Source organism: Megascapheus bottae, chromosome 25, assembly GCF_031878675.1.
Source record: "Megascapheus bottae isolate mThoBot1 chromosome 25, mThoBot2.hap1, whole genome shotgun sequence".
In the NCBI taxonomy this organism is placed as follows: domain Eukaryota; kingdom Metazoa; phylum Chordata; class Mammalia; order Rodentia; family Geomyidae; genus Megascapheus; species Megascapheus bottae.
Window position 1 is genome coordinate 12464125 of NC_143533.1, and position 22350 is coordinate 12486474.

Genomic DNA, 22350 nt, shown 5'->3' on the forward strand with positions numbered 1-22350 from the left:
CAATGCCATCCTCCATTGTGCTGATGCCTAAAGACAAGAGCAGGGACTCCGAAGTGCCAGAGTCTGTGTCTGAGAACTCAACGTGGCACCCCAGAAGTAAAAGGAAGAAGAGCGCAGAGAGCCCTTGATGGGAGGCCTGGTGGCTGGGTGGGGCTTGCACCGGGGCAGGGCGAGGGTAAGGGGCGCGAGCTACGGTCCAGGGCGCGGCTGCCCTGCCGGCCCAGCCCGAGAGAGGGTGACTCACCCGGACTGGGGTAGGAGCCAGAGTGGGGCGGGGCGGGGCGAGGCGGGCCTGGCCCGCACAAAGAGGATGTGGGAGTATAAAAGCCCCACCCAGGCCAGCCAACTGTGCTCGGCAACTGGAGACACTTCCTGCTCTCGGCGCCCGGCCCAGGTAAGCGGGGTGCGGCCTGCCGGCCCGCTATGGCCTCAGGGAGGCCGGGAAGGAGAAAACGGGTCACGCCAAGAGGGGATCGGGTGACTGGGACCCGGAGGGGACCGGAGGGACACCCCAAAGTAGGTGTGCTGCGGAGGCAGGGGGCGCAGGAAGCAGATGTCCCAGGCAGGACTTGAGAGTGGGAGGACCCTGTGTGGCCAGGCCTGGGGTGCCAGGGCCAAGGAGGCAAAGGGGTCGTGCATACCCTGGAAGTAGGCAGGCTGTACGGCGTCGGGGCGGGGGGTGTCTGCGGAGGGAGCCCCTGCCCCCCATCCCACCCCTCCGCATTCCAGACGTGCTGGGCCAAGGCGAATGGTGAGAGGGGAACAGGGTGTGGCCGCCACGGAGCCCAACTCCTGCAAAGACCGTGGGCACTTTTATCCCCACCCCGTAATCCAACGTCCGGGGAGGGGGGTAACCCCCATGCGACCCCCCCCAAGTGTACGTGTTGCCAGGTGGAATTTGATCCACCAGCAGGAAGGGAGGAAGAGGGGCGCATGAGCACTTAGACTGTTGAGTATTCACCGCCCCCCACCTCAATCTGCCTCCCCCAATAACACTGGCCACCCCAGGTGGTTCTTGGTGGCCCAGATGAGCCTGTAGGATAGAAACTGAATTTCGTTCCATGTGCGTCCATAAGGAAGGTTGGCCGGTCTGTAACTCCAGCTGGTGGGAAACTGAGACAGGGGCCCGAGGGGAGTGCCAAGGGTGTGGCCCTTGTGAGAGAAGGACCTTGTGAAGGCTAGTGTGGAGGGCTGGCGTTCTCTAACTTTCTTGACCACTGCAAATGGCTTCAGGATATCCATTCTTACCTCCACTCAAGTAGGATTCTTCCTAGAACATTTCAGAAAAATATCCAGTCGAAAATAAATACGCGGGGCCGGGAGTTTGGCCTAGTGGTAGAGTGCTTTCCTAGCATGCAGGAAGACCCGGGTTGGATTCCTCGGTACCACATACATAGAAAAAAAAACTGGAAGTGGTGCTGAGGTAGACTCTAGCCTTGAGAAAGCCCAAGGACAGTGCTTAGGCCCTAAGCTCAAGCCCAGGACTGGCAAAAAAAAAAAAAAGAAAAGAAAAGAAATACACAAACCTGAAAAGTGCCATGCAAGTGGGAAAAAGAAGCACCATTTAACCTGGTACCCGTGGCCCATGCCTGTAATCCTAGGTACTCTGGAGGCTGAGATCTGAGGATCAGGGTTCACAGACAGCCTGAGCTGACAAATCCTAGAGAATCTAATTAAACACCAAAACGCCAGAAGTAAGATGTCTCAAGTGGTTGAGGGCCAGCCTTGAGTGGAAATGCCAAGTAAGAGCATAAGGCCTGGAGTTCAAGTCCTAATAGTAGCAGGAAAAAAAAGGAGAAAAAAAGGAGAAGGGATAAAAGACAACAGACATATTACTACCCTGTTATTTATAGAATTTGAAGCTATGGAATCACAGAGCAATAAGACTCAGGGAAGGTGAGCTGGAGAGGCACCTTCTACCACACCTAACAAGGTCCAACATCCCTGCTTAACAGTCTCCTCCCTCCCTATTATCTCCCAGTTCAAGGGCTGCTTCAAACCCTCCATCCGTCTGCAGTGGAAGGTGTGGCTCTCGCACAGGGGAATGTCCAAGGATTGCTTGCTGACTCACTGATTTTGACTGCCCTCAGGCTTGGACAGGAGTCTCACTATTTAACATCCTGTGTCTCTGAGCTATTAAAGTATCTTATTGACTGACATTAGGTTGGCAGTCAAGGCCATGGGTTTCCTGGCTAATTGCTAATTTAAGTAGTTTTCCCGGCAAGGTAGATACTCTTCTAAATTGCTATTGATTTGGAGGGCTGAGGGTTTTTCAGGCAGCTTTTGGCCCAGAATCTGAGCACTTAGGCAAGGTGGGGACCCTGTCTTCAATGTGCTAATGCAGATAGATGCAGGGCCTACTGTGGACTTCTATTTTTTAAATTAGAAGCAGGGTGGGTGTGTCAAGAGAAGAGTCCCAGGTCCTCTGGGCTATTTAAACATTTGCCCTATGAAATACCAATTAAGCACCCACGATATTCAATCACAGTTACAAACACTGGGGATACATCAGGGCTCATTCCCCCCCTCTCCCCCTCCTTCCACCCCACCCCGGTCTTTAGCTAAGAGATGTTTTGTGTATAGTTATGGAGATAATCTGCCTTCCAGATTTGATTGTGAAAATTAACTTAAAAAAATAGAATCTTTTTCACATGAGAGTCACCTTCCTTCATTTTCCCTGCTGCCACGCCCTTTTCTAGTTGTGGGTCACACTTGAGGAAGTTCCAGTTCTTTAAAAAAAGAAAAAAACAACACATTCTTTCCACCCATTCACTACTGGGTAGATTTTTCCTTTCTCAGCTGCCAGACACAGTCTTCCTCCACTTTGCTAAGATGACAGGTCATCAGTGAGGGTCAGGAGATTGCATACTTGTGACTAGATGGGTCCACTAAGGTGACCACCAAGTGGCCCTTTTAAGGGAATGCTTTGGAACTGTTAGGCCATCTGAGCTCAGCCTTGTCAGGGCACACACTCAAAGCTCCCACAGCACCCAAGTGGTCTGAGTTCTCATCACAAGCAAAATTGTACAACGCTCTGACGCCAAGGAGTGGCTATGGCATAGAACCCTTTTTCCTCATCCTGTCTCCTTATCACACCCAGACTACACACTCAGAATTCAGAGGAAATCAGAGATCCACTTGGACATTGTACCTTCTTGTAGCCAGCCTCCCTCCTCATTCCATGATGGCTACTTTCCCATGACATTCTATGGGCTGAGACCCTGGCAGCCCTGGCAGTGTGGGGTTGCGGGTAGGGGGGGGCCAGGCAAGTTGTGAAGGACAGTGATCTGCCAGGCTTTGGTAAGACATACAGGGCTGAGGAATGGAAGCCTCCAAATATGTGGATTTGTACTTGCATTTGAAATATTCAATGCAGGGGAAAGAAAACTGAAGGTGCAAACTATGTTGGGGAAAAAAAAAAGCCAACAAAAGAGACAAAAAGCCAGGCGCTGGTGGCTCACGCCTGGAATCCTAACTACTCAGAAGGCTGAGATCTGAGGATCGAGGTTCAAAGCCAGCCCAGTCACAAAAAGTCCATGAGACTCATCTCCAGTTAACCACTAGAAACCAGAAGTGGCACTATGGCTCAAGTGGTAGAAAACTAAACTTGAGCTGAAGAGCTCAGGAACAGTGCCCAGGCCCAGAGTTCAAGCCCCATAACTGAGAGAAAAAAAAAGAGATAAAAAAAAAAAAAGAAATAGGAAGACCCAGTTAGTGTTTTATAAGGCAACTACTCAGTCTACTTTGTGCCAAGTACTGGGTCAGGAGACGGGCATGCGTAAGCCACAAGACCTGTGGGTGGAGACTGCGGACAAGAGCCTTTACACATTCTACCATGAGATTTCCCAGACTCAGAGGAGTACAGGACAAGGAGGGAGAGAGACAACCAGAAAACGGTTGTGTCTTTTTGTAACCAGGTCTTTCCCTTCTTCATTAACAAATCAAGACAGAGCCTCATTGCAGGTGGGGACTTGGAGAGGTGACAGCACAGCACTGGTAGAGAAGTGTTAATTATCCAATCTGAATGCTGTACAAGACACATGCATGTACATTTATGTACAGTTATGTATATAAATTATGCAATTTATGTACATGCATGTGCACATAGAAGGTGCTTAGTTACCTACCCAGGTAACTCCAGCTCTTGAATGCTGAATTTAGACTAAGTCCAGCATGTGGGTCACAAGGCACTGAAAGTGAACCATCAGTGGGCAGAGTTATATTTCCCAACACTGGCAGTGCTTTGTGCCCAGTGACTTCACTCTTCCCTTCCACCCACTCCAACCCCATATGGGGAGACCCGCAGAGGGAGGCTGAGAGTGAGGAAACACACAAATACTGATTTAGCACAGGCAGCAAAGGGACAAGTTAGAGCAAGTGCTGCCAGGGGCCTTCCCCACTGCTCTGATCAAGGCTCCTGGGCAGAATTCCAGGAGTTCTGGGGAATGTGACTCAGGCATTATTAATCAGAGCGATAAAACCAAGGAGAAAAGTATGTGCTTGCAAGAAGGTTTTGTTAAATAAAGATGATTTAGGTGATGTGTGGAGTACAGTGGGAACTCCCTCATTCATGCTTTACTTGTTTGTTTAAAATTTCCGTGTGGTCCACTGGATTATATTAACTAGGACAGTACAGTACGGGCTTCGGCGGGGAAACCTAATCCCTCACATTCCACCTCCCACCCACACACCAGTTTTTTGCATGAAATCCTCTTCTGTGTCATCCAGTTTCTAACTGATTCATCCTGGTTGCTAGGGATCTGTTTTGTGGCAACCCAAAAACATTCCCCTCAACTGCAAGTGGGTGTGCCTCCAAAACGCCGTGGGGAGATTTGGATGGTCTGCACGTTAGTCCCATTGCAACTACTTTCTGTTGATTTGTGTGTCTAAATTACTATTAGGTCTTTCTGGAGCTAGTTCTACAGTTCAGTGAAGCATGTGTTTAACTATTTGAGTGTTTACTTTTCAGCGTAGTGTTTTGTTTTTATTTTTTTCCTGAGACCAGGACTTGCTTTCTCCCCCGCTCTCACCCCCAGTCCATCCCTAGTCCTGGGGCTTGAACTCTGAGCCTGGGCACTGTCCCTAAGCTCCTTTTGTTCAAGGCTAGCACACTACCACCTGAGCCACAGCACTACTTCCAGCTTTTTCTGAATAGTTTACTGGAGATAAAAGTCTCATGGGCTTTCCTGCCTCGGCTGACTTCAAACTATGATCCTCGGATCTCAGCTTCCTGAGTAGCTGGATTCACAGGAGTCACCAGCACCTGGCTTGGTCCCCGCGCCCCACCCCCACCCCTTGCCCCTGCCCTGTGGCCAGGACTTGAACTTGGTGTCTGAAACTTTTGCTCATTGGCTAGCACTCTATCATCTGAGCTACACTCCTAACCCTTGAAGTATTGATTTTTTTTAAAGACTTAGGATTGTTGTTTTGCCTTCCTTCTCTTGGAGAAGTTGAGTACCTCATTTGTACCACATTTTTTTTTTTTGGTAACTATAGTTTTCCAGTGAAGTAATAAAATCTAGGTTGTTCTTCTTTTCCAAGTGTAGTGGCTTGCACCTCTAATTCTAGTGACTTGGGAGAGAGTTGGGGGGACTTGACAAAAAGCCTTTTCAAGAGGTGTAGTTGTATACCCTGCCATCCCAGCTACAAGGGTAACACAAATAGGAGGATCATGTTTCAGGCCAACCTAGGGACATTGTGAGATCCTGTCTGAAAAATAACTAAACCAAAAAGGGATGGGGGCATAGCTCAAGTAGTAGCATGCCTGTCTAGTAAACTTGAGGCCCTGAATTGAAGTGCCATTTCCCCAAATCTAATTTTATTTTGTTTAAAAGGTCAAACATGCTTACAGGTTATCTATAAAACCATCCTTATATTTAAACATAAATGACTTGTTTTTCAACAAGTGCATGGATTTCATTACTGTCTGGCTTTATAACTCTGAGAGCTTTCTTGTCGGCAATTAAAATAATCTCATTTATCAGTCCTGCCTAGGCCAGAGCAAACTGTATGTTCCCTTTGTTAGGGTGGAGCTGAAAGAGAGTCTTTCCACCAGTGTGGAGAATTATTTCAGACCAGCTTGAAGTGGGTGTGGCTGGCTTTCAGTAAGTTTCCCTGGGACTATCTAGTTTATTTTCCCAAACATGAACAGTTTCCCTGATCAAGAGCCAGGTACCCAGTACCCACCCCTCCCTGGGAATGGAAGGCTCTGGTATGTAGATGTAGTCAGACACAGATTGAATTACCTGATTTCTGGTGTGCAAGTTGAAACCAGTTGGATGAGGCTAAGGTGCTGGGAAGAAAGAGGCTGACTATCCTATGTTTTCATGTTGTAAGGAGAAAGCTGCCAGGAGAGGAGGGTAGCTCTACTTTTTAGGCCTCTATTCCTCCATGATGAGGAATAAACACGAGCACATTCACCTCATCAGGCATGTAGATTTATATTTGAATCTCATTCAGAACAGGAGCACACTAAAGGCAGGCAACTGCCAGCCACTGGTGGCTCCCACCTGTTATTCTAGCTGCTCTGGAGGCTAAGATCTGAGGTACAAGCTTTGAAGCCAGGCTGGTAGTCTTATCTCCAGTTAACCAGTCAAAGAGCCAGAAGTGGAGCTATGGATCAAGTGGTAAGAGTGACAGCCTTGAGTGAAAAAACAAGTGCATGAGGAACCAAGTTCAAGTCCTAGCACTGATACAAATAAATAAATAGGCAAATAAATGTGGGAATTGTTTTCAGTAGGAAAATTTAGGCAACAAACAACTGTTGGATTAACAGGTCAATCTGAGTACTGGGTCCCCATCACTCTGGCTAAGACCTTTACTTGGTACAATTCAGACACTTCGACTTTAGGTTTCCCCACCAGACCCCACCTGGGACATGGCTACCTTTCAGATCTGTACTCATGTTCTCTTGCCTCCTTGTGGTATTTCCACCCCTTCCAATTTCTCCAGGCCTCTCAAGTTTCTCTGGCTGGAACTTCTGGTCTGATTCACATCCATGTATGTAGTCATTAGTGCCTCATGATTAGGCCTTGAGCTTATCTCACTCCATCACTTTGAACTATGTGTCTCAATCTCTGAAATGATGAGCCATTGGAGTGAGGTCGGGAGAGCAAAGGTCTGGGGATTCAGGGCCCTTCCCCTGCTGCTCATTCCCTGTGACCCTGAGCTAGTATTTGTATTTTTTGTAACTTTTGGATCTCTGTAGGCCCAGAGTGTGTATATTAATCCTATCACGGAATGGGAGATTGATGACTTGACTGTTACGAGAGTTTGGAAGTTACAGTAGCACTGCCTAAGATTGTTGTCTGCTTCAAGAGTAGCCACATTCCTAATACTTGCATTCCTTCAAGGTACTAAAGTAAGGTTTAAACAGACAAGTGACTAGCCAATCACGCCTACTCACAGTGTCTTTGTCTTGCCAGGGAGATAGATAAAATGAAAGAGGATTTTATTTTAGTGGTGGTATTGAAGATTGAACTCAGGGCTTTGTGCCTACTAGGCAGGCTCTTCACTGTGTGAACCATGCCTCCAGCCCTCCAGATTTTATTTCTAAACAAAACATTTGCCAGCAAACCTGCGGAAATAAGACATATTCATATACATCGGACATGTGGGTGGTGTGCTGATGAGGTTTCCTGGATACTGCTCTATGGTCACTGTGACTTTGTGGTTATTGTGATACCTTTGTTTCTTAGGCAGAATGACCGCAAATAATTACAATTGTTACTCATTACAAAAAGCAACTCCTTGTTTTTGGGAAATTGTCCAGCACCTGGAGAGTACAAAGTACTTGCACTCTGTGAGGGAGAAGAGACAGAACACATTCCTTTCTGATGTGAACCATACTTAAGTACTTGCCATCTGAATACTTGAAGTCCAGAGGGCACTCAATACATCCTGCTAAATGAATGAAGTGCTATCAAAAATTGCTTTTGAGCCAGGCACGGTGGCTCATGTCTATAATCTTATTTGGGAGGCTGATTTTAGGGGAATGGAGATAGCAAAGCCACACTGGGCAGAAAAGTCCACTAAGACTCCATTCCCATGGATCACGTATCTGTAATCCTAACAATAATGGGATCGCAGGTTGACCTTGTGGTTAAATTGGCAAATGTCCACATCAAATACTGTCTCTGAGCCAATTCTATGAAAATATGTGGACCAAGCAAGCCCTTTGAAGGAACAGGAGCTGACTGGTGAGCACTCCTTATGGAGAGGGTTGGATCAGTTCCAAGAACTTTGTGATCTCCAACCTGGACAGGCCATTCCTCAGACTGTGGGTGAAGCTGACTGACTAAGCAAGCACATTAGCTAGAAGATGATGACTTCAGCTTGGCCATCTTGATTCTCAAATACAGAGAATTCAATCCTCTATGGACTGGGTTAATGTCAGACAATCACCTATGGCCTTTCTCCTAAGCACTCTACTATCTTACAAGCATCACTGGACTAAGGAAATAATTTCAGCTGTAGTAAGAAAGGGAGGAGTGCATTTATGATCCAACAAACATGGAAATGCTAGGGATTTCAGCTGAGAGATTTTTAGCCTTTTTCCAGTTTCATAGGGAGCAGCTCTATTAGCCAGGAATGGAGTGTGCGTGCGGGGAAGGGGGAGGATGTGCCTTCCCCAGTTCTGATTAACCAGAGCAGGAGAAAGGCTGGATAGTGTAGCAATCCATCTTAAGCCCGAGGCACACCCTAAGCTTTAATTCTCCTTAAGATGGGACTATGTATCTATTTGAAAAAAAAATGGCTCTAATATTCTGGGATGAAATGGCCCAAGAAATATACATTAGTTAGTATAATGAATTACTGTGCTTTAGGGGAAGGGAAAGCTTCTCTATAAACACTTCTTGTCTTTTTTTTTTTTCTCTAGCTTCCTTCAAAATGTCTACTGTTCATGAAATTCTCTGCAAGCTCAGCTTGGAGGGTGATGTAAGTATATAATTTCTTCCTCTGTGTGATCTTTGTAAATTCAATATCGGCAGATGCATCCTGCCCTCTTTCCCTGTATATTGAAGGAAAAGAGACACAATTCCATTGTCACTGGCTTTTCCCTAGTTTTTCATGAGGTTAGCAATTCCTAGAAGCTCAATTTGAAAGGAATATCCTGCATCAAAAAATGTCAGCACTGCGTTAAAAATGGCCAGAGTTAGCAAGACTAGAAGGCTGGGGTTTTATTCTGCCATGCTTACCGTGTCAATGGTAATCATTGTGATAGTGCTAGGTGAATTTTTAGTGTCAAGCCCCAAATTGTATTCCTATTTAGCATAAGCTTAAGTCATATCAAAGAATGATTTTGTATGTTTTTAGAATTCTGACAGTATCTAGGAAGCTATTATTCACAAAGACTTTATACTTTTACTACTTTTTTACATGTAGCTCTTGGGAAAGCATCTCTTCAAAAAATGACAGAAGTTTCTTTAAAGAAAAAATCAATAAAAGCTAGGTGTGGTGGCACACACATGTAATTCCAATTGTTTTGGGGATACAGAGTAGGAGGATATAGGTTCAAGACCAACCTGGACAAAAAGTTATAAAAAAAATAAATAAAGCTGGGGTCCGGAGTATGGGCTAGTGATAGAGTGCTTGCCTAGCATGTATGAAGCCCTGGGTTCAATTCCTTGGTACCACATACTCAAAAAGCCAGAAGTGGTGCTGTGAGTCAAGCTCTAGCCTTGAGAAAGCTCAAGGATCATGCCCAACCCCTGAGTTCAAGCCCCAGGACTGGCAAAAACCAACCAACCAATCAATAAAGCTGGGTGTGATGGGGACTGCCTATGGTCTGTGAGTATAGGTAGAAGGACTGCCAAAAATGCAAGAGCCTGAACAATAACTAAACCAAAAAGTGATAAAGCAATTGCCTAGCAAATGCAAAGCTCTGAGTTCAACCTTTAAACTACTGAAGGAGAATTAAAAAAAAAAGAATGAGGGGCCGGGAGTTTGGCCTAGCGGTTAAAGTGCTTGCCTAGCATGCATGAAGACCCGGGTTCGATTCCTCGGTACCATATACATAGAAAAAAGCCAGAAGTGGTGCTGAGGCTCAAGTGGTAGAGCTGTAGCCTTGAGAAAGTCCAAGGACAGTGCTCAGGCCCTGAGCTCAAGCCCAGGACTGGCAAAAAAAAAAAAAAAAGAATGAAATCATATAATAATGTACATAACAGATTACATCATATTTCATTTTTTGCTTTGGCCATCAGGCTGCTCAGAATTGAATTTGTCTTTCAAAGAAGCATTCTAGGGGAGGATGACAACAATGTGTGTCACATGAACCAAGATTTTCATTATTATTTATGATTTATGGCACTTGGAAAATCCTTTTTTTTTTTTTTTTGGTCAGTCATCCAGCTTGAACTCAGGGCCTTAACACTGTCCATGAGCTCTTCTGCTCAAGGCCAGTGCTCTACCACTTTGAGCCACAGCACCACTTCTGGTTTTCTGGTGGTTAATTGGAGATAAGATTTAGACTTTCTTGCCTAGGCAGGCTTTGAGCCAGGATCCTCAGATCTGTCTCTTGAGTAGTTAGAAGTAGAGGTGGGAGTCTCCAGCGCCCAGCACCACCTCTATATTAAATGAATGAGTGTGTGCCAACCCAGATAGATAAGATTATACCTGTGGTTTGTTGGTTATTCAAATGTTTGCACTTCTTGGCACTTGGGCCACCTGCTGCTGGCAAGAATATAAACTCCAAGTTAAGGCTTTGACAAGCCCAGTTGTTGCACAATGTGTTTCTCTAATGGGTTGATCATTAAATTGTTTTTGGAATCAAGTTGCACATGAAAGCTCTTCAGGTAGGTACCTTCAGTTACCCTACTCCAATCTGCGACATTTCCCTGAGTGGAGGGATGAGGATGAAATAGAAAATGCTACATATTCTCTGATACTGTAAGAGAAGATCACTTCTGCCACAATAAGTTCATTTTCATGCAAGTAGATTTTATAGGCAATAGGCTCATTTATCCATTTAATTTTGTTTCTGGAGATACTATATAGCATACCAAACTTCTCCCCAATCACTGCTGATGCAGAGTAAGACCACATATCACCCAGCGGTGACGTCCTGGGTAGAGTGGCTCCTCAGCCTGCCTGCCTTTGCAAATGAGTCACGGACAGTACTGCTATTCATCACTGGAATAGCTTCAAACACATGTTATCACAGCAGCGCCAGCAACTTCGAAACACACTTTGCCTTTGCATTCCCTTGACTGTCTGCCTCCTGACTTCATCAAGTTACTGGGGAACCCTTTCCATGGTGTTCATGCCTGTAATCCTAGCTACTGGGGAGACTTAACATCTGAGGGTCGACTTTCAAAGCCAGCCTGGGCAGAACATTTTGTGAGTCTTTTATCTACCACCAATTGCTAAAAACTGGAAATGGAGGTGTGGCTCAAGTGGTAGAGCAGCAGCCTTGAGCAGAAAAAGCCAAGTGAGTTTAAGCTCTAGTACTGACATGCCCTGGGCACGAACACACGCACACCCACACCTTACTGAGAAGTTTAAGCAGTAAAATGAGAAGAGCGTACTTTAGCAACTCATTTGTGTTTCAGACTTATAAATATTAGTAAGATTTACCATTTGGCCAAGATGGTCCTCTTCACTACTGTTTGAGACACATACCCAGTCCTGATCTCAGAGCTCAAGCTCATTCTAGGGGACATGTGGGGGGGGGTGCATTTTACTTGCTTTTAACCCCCCTGTTAAGGAAGAGGGATGCTGTCGGTGCTGGGGAAGGGATGGGGCCCTGTGGATGGAGAGCCATATAGGGGTAGAGTGGTGGCAGGTGGCTCTGTAGCCACTAACCAACGCAAACCAAAACGTCCATCTCTTGTCTGCTCCTGGCTCTGGGACTGGATAAAGAGGGGGGAAGTTCTCCTGGAAAGGAGGAGTGATAGAGAAGGAAGTCGTTGCCTTACCTCAGTCTGGGATGGGGTGAAGGTGAGTAGAGATACTAGACCATCGGATCCGGTGCTTTAGTGAAGTAAGTCAAGCTCCAGGAGACAGCGCTCTAAATGATAAACATATGAGAACACATGTTTATATGCACCTGCACATTCACACACACATACTAAAGAATGGTATACTCATGGGGAGATTGCTATGGTATAATTCCTTCTCTAACAACTTACAGTTTAGCAAAATGAATGCCAGAGAGGTGAAACATACTGTTAAGAGGGGAGTGTCAAAGGGAGGGAGAAAGAGCAGATGAATAGAGAGAGGAAGGATGAGAAAAGAGTTACAATATTCATGTCCAGATGTAAAAAACACAACCAGGTAACTTGGCATGGGTGGGGACTGGGAGAGATGCGAGGGTTGATATTGATCAAGATGCACTGTACTCATATACTGACATGTTGGACTAAAACCCTTCATACAACTACTTTTTAGTTATCTAAACTTTTTTTTTTTTTAAAGTAAAGCACCAGAAAAGGAAGGGGTTAATGAAGATAGCATACCAGGCAGGACTGCAGGCAAAGGGGATAGTGAGGAGTGAGGCAGAGGCAGAAGAAAAGAAAACAGCAGGAGCCTAGCAAGAGGAAAGAGGATGTGGGCTGGCTTGCCAGAAAAGCCCTGTGCCAGAGCTTGTGTAGCAGCGCTGCCAAGATTCTCCTTCCACAGTTGACTGAAACAAGTTCTGAGCACTGTGAATTCACTCTTTATGAAGAACTGAGATCTGGGTGACAGGCCTGGCGGACATTCACACCCATATCCAAACTTTGGGAAAGCACACTTGTCTCACAGGCATCCCCATATTTTAGTTTGTTTCAGTTTGTTGCTAGACCTGTTTCTTTTTAATCCTGTTTTTCAACAATATCCTGAATTAAATGAAGACTGGAAGACAAAGAGTAGAAACACAAATAGCATATTCTAGGGAAAAAATGAACTCGTACTTAATTTTTTTTCTCTAACCCAGGGCCTCTTGCACGCTAGGCAAGCACTCTACCACTAAGCCACATTCCCAGGCCCCTTATTCCATATTTTTTGAGGGGGGAAATCTTACTGAGATTTGAACGTAGGGGCTTTTGCTTGCTAGGTAAGCACTTTACCACTTGAACCACTCCCTCCATCCCTTTTGAGTTTCATATCCTTTTCAGATATAATCTTGCATTTTTTCTGGATGGCCCTAAACTGGATCTTCCTACTTCTGCCTCCACATAGCTGAGATGAGAGCTGTGAACCACTACTCACACCTTACTCACTGGGATCAGTGTTGTTCACTTTTGCCTGGGCTAACTTTGAACTATTCTTCTAACTCTCAAGTGGCTGGGAGTCCAGGTACAAGCTTCCATTGTTGACTTAAAAGAATAGACTTTCATATTTAAAAACCCGGTATGTGATGATATGTAATAAAATAATAAGAATGACCTGCACAGTTCAAATGAATGGTAATAAAAACTCTGTCTTGGGAAATGTTCATTTAGGAAGGGGATTTAAAATGTCATTTTTGAGTTTGTTTGTGTTTTAATCTCAGCACTCCACACCCTCAAGTGCCTATGGCTCAGTCAAGGCCTACACCAACTTCGATGCTGAGCGAGATGCCTTGAACATCGAAACAGCCATCAAGACCAAAGGTAAGTGATGCGAAACCTTTTTTTTTTTTTTTTTGCTAGTCCTGGGCTTGAGCTCAAGGCCTGAGCACTGTCCTTGGATTTTCTCAAGGTTAGAACTCTACCACTTGAGCCTCAGCACCACTTCCAGCTTTTTTTCTATGCATGTGGTACCAAGGAATCGAACCCAGGTCTTCGTGCATGCTAGGCAAGCACTCTACCACTAGGCCAACCTCCCGACCCATGCGAAACATTTTTTTTTTTTCTGTGCCAATACTGCTGCTTGCTCAAGGTTAGCACTTTACCACTTGAACCACAGCACCTCTTTCAGCTTTTCTTTGGGGGAAAGGGAGGGTTGTATAAGTGGAGATAAAAGTTTCATGGACTTTCCTGTCCCTGCTAGCATTGAACTGCATTCTTCAGATCTCAACCTCCTGAGCAGCTTAGGATTACAGGTGGGAGCCACCAGCCTCTGGGCTCTTCGCTTTATATGCCAGTCTGTCTTTCACAATCAAAGGAGTTAGTCCTGGACCCTAAGGGCCTTTCTTGTTCCGCACCCTTTGCCACATATATGGCATGAGATGGACATGTTGGAACATGCTGGAAAGATTTCTGTAGCTTTGCTCTTTGTTTGGGGTGATATGGACAATCTAGACTTCTTTTTCACTCAAGAAGGGGTGCTTATCCCTGGGCCTGCGGATCAAGTAAGGACTACATGACCAAGAGGGTGAGTGGTAGGGCACAGGACAGGTAATAGCCTCCCTTTCAAAACAAAGCAAATAAAGGTGTTAATTGGCTCAAATGGTACAACAACTAGCCAGGAGTCATCAAATTGTTTTCTGGAGCTACAAAAGTGGGTGTTCAGACATTTTGGCTTATGTTCAGGAAAGAGCTTTAGGGGATTGCCCCATCCCCTGAATCCTTGAGAAGCATTATAATTACCAATGTTTTCTGGTTCTGGGGTTTGAACTCAATGCCACATGCTTTTTGCTCAGCTTGCCTGCTTGCTCAGTTGATGTTCTACCCCTTGAGCCATGCCTCCAGCCTAGTTTTTTGCTGATTACATGGAGATGAAGTCTCTCAGACATTTCTGCCCAGACTGGCTTTGAACTTCAGTTCTCCTGGTCTTATTCTCTTGAATATTTAGGAATAATAGGAATGAGGCACTAATGCCCTGGAGAAAAATCTGTGAACCTAGAACCCATGTGACACATGTGCCACTTTCTGCATGCACATTCCTGGCCAGTGACTCAGTGTCAGGAAAGACAGCAGAGACATTCATTCATGACCAATATTGCTAACATTTATGGGCTTGCCCTATCTGCCTGCAAGCGGCCTTACATGCTACCCCATGGCAACCCTGTTTGCCACCCCATAAGGACTGAGACAACTGAGAGTAGTAATGTATCCTAATTAGATCTTTAGAGTTCCAGGGCCAGGAGTTTGGCCTAGTGGTAGAGTGCTTGCCTAGCGTGCACAAAGACCCGGATTCAATTCCTCAGTACCATATACCTAAAAAAAAGCTGGAAGTGGTGCTGAGGATCAAAATTAATGGTCCTGTGCATGTGCAAACGTGTGTGTGTGTGTGTGTGTGTGTGTGTGTGTGTGTGTGTGTGTGTGTGTGTGTGTGCATGCTGATGCTGGGGCTTGAACTCAGGGTCTGGGCACTGCCCAGTAGCTTTTTCACTTAAGGCTGGCACTTTACTGCTTGAACCAATCATTCACTTCTGGCTTTTTGCAGATGAGTTGCGGATAAGAGTCTCATAGACTTTTTTTTTTTTTTTTGCCTAGGCTGGCTTCAAACCATGATCTTCAGATTTCTGAGTAGCTAGGATTATAGACATGAGCTCCAGGTGCCCATCAAATCTTCTTACCTCCCCCCATTCTTATCCAAAGTCATTAATCAGACCATTCATTCAGAATCTGCATGACTTATTATCTCAGCATGGTCAGTTCTAGTCAGCAGGACATAGAGGAACCCAAGTTCAAATTCCTCCTTCTGCTCCTCACTTGCCAGCTGACTGGGAGCAGACCCTGGATGTAGTCAAATCTCCCATCCTATCTATGCAGCTGGCTAGCAAAGTTGCTGCCTCATAGGCATTGTTATTAAGGCATTTAGCAAATATATTCCAAACATATCACCTTAAACGAGACACACACAGCCTGGTGCCATGGCTCACACCTGGAGTCTATAATCCTAGCTATTCAGGAGGCTGAGATCTGAGGATCATGGTTCCAAGGTAGCTGGGGTGGAAAATGCCCCTGTGAAACTTTTACATCCAATTAACCACTCAAAAACCAAAAGTGGCGCTGTGGCTCAAGTGGTAGAGCACCTACCTTGAGCACAAAGAGGCTCAGGGACAGTGCCCTGAGTTCAAGCCCCTCAACGAACACCACCACCACCAAAAAAGACACATACATGTGCCTGAACATGCACATTCAAGTACACACACCCTCACACATACATAGGCTTACATGACATGCTCTCCTAACTTATCCTTTCTCAACTGGGTGTGCCTGAATTCTTGTGGCTTTTCAACACACAACTGTTGAAAAGTCTAGCAGTTAACTCATCTGACAAAGATGGAGCCTTTTACAAGCCTGGGACAAAGGGTGCTTTTATTACTGTGTGAGAAAGCTTTTAGTATACTGGAATGCAAAGATTGCGCAAATGAGCTCTGGACACAACTGAAACCAGACTAATAGAAATACCTCCAGGCCCTTTCTGAATTAGCAAAAGGCTCCCGTTTCCTAGTAGGACCATCTGTTGGACTAAAGCTGCATTCCAGTTTGGTCAAAAGCAGCTGCCCTTCCCAACTGTACCTATGAAGTGAATGCTCTCGACCATAGGCAGATCGAGCACTTCTGGAACCTCCAGCTCAGGCTAGCTTCAGATTGATTAATCTCTGCTACAAAGTTCTCTCATTCCCAGTTTATAAAAGATTCTGGATTGGAGTTTCCATGTCTGTGGCCTTGTTTTATACTGGGATTCAAACACAGCTTTGTTCAGCCTCGACACAGTTTCTTAGATACTGACACTATACATAAAAGCAGCCAGCTGTTAGGACTGGATTGTTTCCTCCTTTTACTGTGTTCAGGAATGATAACTATTGTCCCGTTGTCATCTGATAGGCCTCACATTTGTGGTTAGAATCTGTGTCCCTTCCCCTCCTCCCAAGACTTAATGTTCAATGCTATCCACTTATGACTCGCGTTTATTTCTTTTTGTTGGCTAGCAATTCTAGAGATAAACCATTTTCTTGAATTAAGCCTATTGTCCTTTAGGATAACTTCTATATTGTCTGGGTATTTTTTGTTGTTGTTGTGTTGTTTTGCGTTTGATGGCTCTACTGCTGAGGCATGCTTCCAGCCCTTTTGTGGACGATTATTTTTAAGGTAGGTTCCTGAACTGTGATCCACCTATTTAAAGCTTGCCAAAGTAGCTGGAAGGACAGGTGCTTAATGGAGTCTCATACCATACCCAGGGGTTGTGAAGGGGTCTCATGTGTATTCCTGGGCTGTAATCCTGATCTCAGCCTGTCACGGAATTAGGTGGTTATAAGCGTGAATCCCACTGCTGTCAAGCACAAATTTCTTAAGACCCTTAAATCTTAGGAAAGCAGTGTTGAGAAGAGAGGAGATAGCATCCATGACTGTTCAGTGTATTGTTAAATGTGAATATCTTTTCTTTGGCTATCACAGATATGTCTTTTGGCTAGGGAATGATTATGCAAATGATCAAGTAAAAAACTAGACTGAAGGATGTCATATAGAAGTGGAAAATTAAGTTTATGAAGCATTTTTGACAACTTTATTGAGATTGAACTCATATGTCATACAACTCACCCATTTAAAAGCACTACTGGAATATTTTTAGTGTATTTAGAGAGCTGTGTAACCATTATCAGAGTCAATTCCATGCACTCATTTAAACATCCTTAAACTTGTCAGTTCTGCAGAAAAACGGATATAAAATCGTGTATACTCTACTGTCTGCTGACAGCAACAATTTTTTTAATCAAAAAAGGCAAAAATAAAAGGAATTAAGTGATTTATGCAGTTATAGGTAATTCAGCCTTTTCTTCTGCTTTCAGTCTATCCTGCATTTCTGTTTATAGCCTATGGAAATAAGTTTTATTTTCACAGTAAAAGGCAGTAAAGTTAATTAAAAACAAAAATGAGGTTATTCTTTAAGTACAGTAACAACCCTTCTGTTCCTTTCTCATTTCTCTTCATTTTTCTCCTAAAGATAACCAAGACTAATGATAGAGAGCTAGTTGTAAGCTTGAGGGTAGTTAAGAAGCTCCCGCCACACCTTGATGGGCTCCTACCTCATACTTTATCTGGAGCTGGTGTTTCCTTGACTTCCAAAGACACAAAGAATAAACAACAAAGGTCATAGGAACTGCAGCCAAGGACCAAAAGATGACTATCTGCCCTCTCCTAGAGGTGGGTAGTGGAGGTGGGGAGAGGTGGCACCTGCTGAGTGAACTGCAGATTCTCTTTCTCGCTTCATCACTGTCTCCATCCACTCACTCTTCTCTCCCCCCACACCCCCTCCAGGTGCCTCTACCTTTGTGTCTACAGAAGTGTAGCATGTCTTACCCCTCAGGCCCTCTAACCATTGTCACTCAGTCCCAGTCTCCCAGGCTTTTCTGGGGCTTGCTGAGAAGGCAGCAAAGCCAGTCCCCATTTGTTGTGTTTATAGATCCTGTCCCCATTACCTCTGTCTGACCAAGGGCTTGATTTCATTAACTGTTTATAGTGCCCTAGTCCATGGGGCTCGAATTCAAGTAATAGTCAAAAGCACACAGAAGCTGGGCACTGGTGGCTCATGCCTACAAGCCTAGCTATTCAAGAGATTGAGATCTGAGAATCAGGGGTCAAAGCCAGCCCTAGGCAGGAAAGTCTGTGAGATTCCTGAAGCAGAGCTGTGGCTGAAAGTGAGAGAGCACTAGCCTTGAGCAAATAAGCTCAGGGACAGCATCCAGGCCCAAGCCCCAAGACTGAAACAAACAAACAAAAAGCAAAAACAGACACCAAAGTATACAGAGGAGTGGGACCTAAGGCCCCAAAGGATCATTCCAAAATCTAGATGTTATCAAAAAAGAAGAGTCTGCAGCAAGCTTTCACCTGAGCTCTTAGTGAGTTTAATCACTGCTCATGCTCAGCTCTGCATCTGCTTAGAAGATATATCAATATGTCTTTGGTTATCTAAACCAAATGCTTGGCGTGTGTGTGTGTGTGTATGTGCATGCATGTGTGTGCATGTATGTGTGCTGTGGCTAGCTTGAGGCTGACTACTCGACTACTTATGTTAAGTAGTGATATTGCTTAATTAACCAGAGTTTTCTGAGACTCCGTAGGAGTCTCTTGGTCTAGATTGGCCTTGGGTTAAATATATAGTGGGGAGTGCACAACACAGCTGTGACTGGTGTACCATATGGGGCCAAATAACTAGAAAGGAAAGTCAGCTAAATTAGAAAAGGATGAATCTAGACTATGTAAAATAGATTGTAATTAGCAACAGCACAACCCTAGAGTTAGTGTGAGTGCCAATAAGTCGGAACAGCTTTGGTCTCTCTCTGGAAGAGGCAGGCGATGTGTGGCTCTATTATTACTGCCAGTTTTGATTCTTAGCAGTTATTTGTGCTCCCCGGAAGGGGTGCAAAAGTGGGTGAGTCTCCCCCTTTACAGAAGCACAAGTATAGAAGCTTCAATGCAGCAAGTTTGTGCATTTCTTCCTTTCTTTTATATTTTTAAAAATAGAAACCACTGAAGATTTCCAACATGGCCAAAAGATTAATACCCTAGGCCACTGGAAAGTGAGCCAGGATGTTTATTTTTGGTTTCATCTGCACACCTGGAGGCAAATTCATTCAGCTGAGAGTGCACAGAAAATAGGGGGGTAATTTATATTCTCTCTCCCTCTTCTCTGCCTCCCCCCAAACATAGGGTACAGGGGCTTGAATTTGGGCTCTCATATGCACACTCTCATTTGGCTTTTCTGTTCAAATCTGCCACTCAATCACTGAAGCCACAGCTCTACTTCCAGCTTTTTGATGGTTCATTGGAGATGAGACCCTCACTGATCTGTCCAGGCTACCTTTGAACATTGAGCCTTGGATCTCAGCCTCCTGCATATCTAGGATTAGAGGCATGAGCCACAGATGCCCTGGCTTGTATTGTTTTCCTCTTCAATACAACAGGAACAAGAGGATCACGATTCCACACATCTTATGAGGATGGGGTGAAAGTCACATGACAGAATGAAAGTCCTGGCTCATAGTAGATGCTAATTATAAGGCTGCTATCATAACAAATAAAATGTGTATGTACCCATATATCAGTGGCTCTGTCCTCTTTCTGTGGCATACCTCTTAATTTTCAAAAATTATTTCTTTCATCTATACTATCAGTATATCCAGTCATCTGAGCCCAGGTTTGTTTTTTTGTTTTTTTGTTTTTTGTTTTCCCATGATCTAGGTAAGTCTAGAGCTGGCAAATTTCCCTTTTTTTCCAGCCTGTTAACCTCTTGGTCCTAAGGGCTCCTGAGCTCTCTTCAAAACACAAAGCAAACCCATTATCTTCGTGCAGTCAGGGTGTCTGTGCAGTATGAGTCAGCATCCTGTTGGTTCCTTGCCATCCACAATAGACACACATTTTCCATGGAATGCCCGGCTGTGGGCTGACTTGGGGTTCCTCTCACAGAAAGGAGGACTTTGTGGATTTGCACTGGGCCATCACTTTAGACTTAAGTCTTCATGCTTGAAAAATACGGTAGATGATTTAAGGAACCCAGGACCCCAAATCTGCTGTTTGTCATCTGCTATCAGTGACACTTTCCCAGGTCATTCAGCAAAGGTGTAGCTTCAGGCTGACTGGCACTTAGGACTGTCACCAATCTGTCATCAGAACTGAAGTGTTGCTGATGTTGCTGTGATCTATTGAATTAGATGACTGAGTGTATTCAAAGAGTAAATGTTTACAAACTTGCGTTTGCTATTACCATCAGGAGCCAAATGCATGTGTGTGTGCCTTGGCTCCTTGCCAACCTTGGGAAACCTTAATTTGTAACACACACGAGCAGTGGGGCTTGAACTCAGAGCCAAGGTGCTTTCCCTTGACCTTTTCACTCAAAGCTGGTGTTCTGCCACTTGAGCCATACTCCACTTCTGGCTTTTTGCTGGTTATCTGGAGATAAGAGTCTTACAGGCTCTTGGCTTGGAACCACCACGATCCTCAGATGTCAGCCTCCTGAATAGCTAGGATAACAGGCATGAGCCACTGGTGCCAGCTGTTTGTAGTCATTTTAGAAGATTTCAAAGGTGTGCCTCGATCCCAGAATTTACCACAGTCTTCTTTACCTTCTTTGGGTCCCTATAAACATCACTGCTTCCTTGGGTGAGCCCACAAGAGGAACGGGAAGGAACAGGCAGTTATCTGAAGTTGCTTTTTCAGGAAGCTTTTTTATCTCCCTCCAGTCTTCTTTTATGCCTAAGACCTTTCTGCCTTGCAAAATCCTTCTCAAAGTACTAGCAGGTGAGAAGTCAGGAAGTCAGGGCCAGAGAGAGACAGACTCCACAACCCCAGTGACTGAAAGGAGTTCAATGTAAAGCTTTTCCGGTGTCCTGGTGCTGGCTGAGTCTGGTCCATGATGACTATGCTGGCCCAGGTAGCTGAGAGTTCCCTTCCGGCACCTCCTTCACCTGAATCCAGGCAGCAAGGGAAAGCAACCATTGACCCCTTCCACTTTTCTAGGTGCGATGAACAAGTTTCTTTTCCTTTTCCTCCTCCTCCTCCTCTTCTTCCTCTCTTTCTCTTCCTCATGCTGGTCTTAGGGCTTGAAATCTGAGCCTGGGTGCTGTCCCTTAGCTTTTGTACTCAAGGTGAATGCTCAACCACTTGAGCCACAGCTCCATTTCTGGCCTTTTGGTGATTGACTGAAGTTGAGAGTCTCACAGAATTTCCTGCCAGGGATGGCTTCAAATTGTGATCCTCAGATCTCAGCCTCCTGAGTAGCTATGCTTACAAGCATGAGACACCAGCATCCCAGCAACTTAAGAGGTGGTTATCCACCTCTGTCATGATTCTCATGTTAGGAATTGTCAGGGGTCTGTTGAAATGCTGTTCCCAGAGAGTCTTAATCTGCTGAGCTCACCAAGGGCCCAGGAGACTTTTTTTTTCTTCTTCTTTGTGCCAGTTCTAGGGCTTAAATTCAGTTGCCTGGCATTATCCCTGAGCGCTCATGCATTCAAGGCTAGTATTTTACCACTTGAGCCACAGCTCTACGTCCAGTTTATTTTGGTGGGGGGTGAAGGGGGGGAAAAGGGGAAAAAGTTAATTGGAGATGAGATTCTTAGGGACTTTCCTGCCTAGGCTGGCTTCAAACCTCAATCTTCAGATATCAGCCTCCTGAGTAGTTAGGATAACAGGTGTGACCCACCGGTGCCCAGCAATGGCACTGTGTGTGTGTGTGTGTGTGTGTGTGTGTGTGTGTGTGTGTGCGTGTGTGTGTGTGTTCAAGTGTTCCCTGTGATTTCAAACCAAGAATCACATTATTATGTGTACACATGTTATGCATTTGTTTCTGAGCATTTTTTCCCCTAGATTCTTGGTGTGTGATGAAGTCAGTGGTCCATCGGTTAGTTTAGGAAATAGGATTAAGGTGAGAGGAGAAAATTGTACTATGTTGTAAGAATTCAGCCTCTGGAGATACAGCAAGAAAGTTAAATACAAGGTTAGTTTCCATTCATGAAATCAGTCGTTTTAGCTTTTCTAACAGAGCTTAGCTGTTGCTTGC

At 45.0% G+C, this 22350-nt stretch overlaps 1 protein-coding gene across 2 annotated transcripts in view; it reads left to right on the forward strand.

Moving 5' to 3' along the window:
* Positions 1 to 290: 290 nt before the first annotated feature.
* Positions 291 to 22350, forward strand: part of Anxa2 (annexin A2) — a 38744-nt gene continuing 16684 nt past the window's right edge. The window contains exons 1-4 of one of the 2 annotated variants that reach the window (XM_090358277.1): positions 325 to 394; positions 1602 to 1697; positions 8877 to 8937; positions 13472 to 13571. In XM_090358277.1, the coding sequence (XP_090214403.1) occupies positions 8890 to 8937; positions 13472 to 13571 (148 nt within the window). In that variant the 5' untranslated portion in view covers positions 325 to 394; positions 1602 to 1697; positions 8877 to 8889. Of the gene's footprint in view, positions 395 to 1601; positions 1698 to 8876; positions 8938 to 13471; positions 13572 to 22350 lie in introns of both variants that reach the window. The other variant, XM_090358276.1, reaches the window with a different exon arrangement.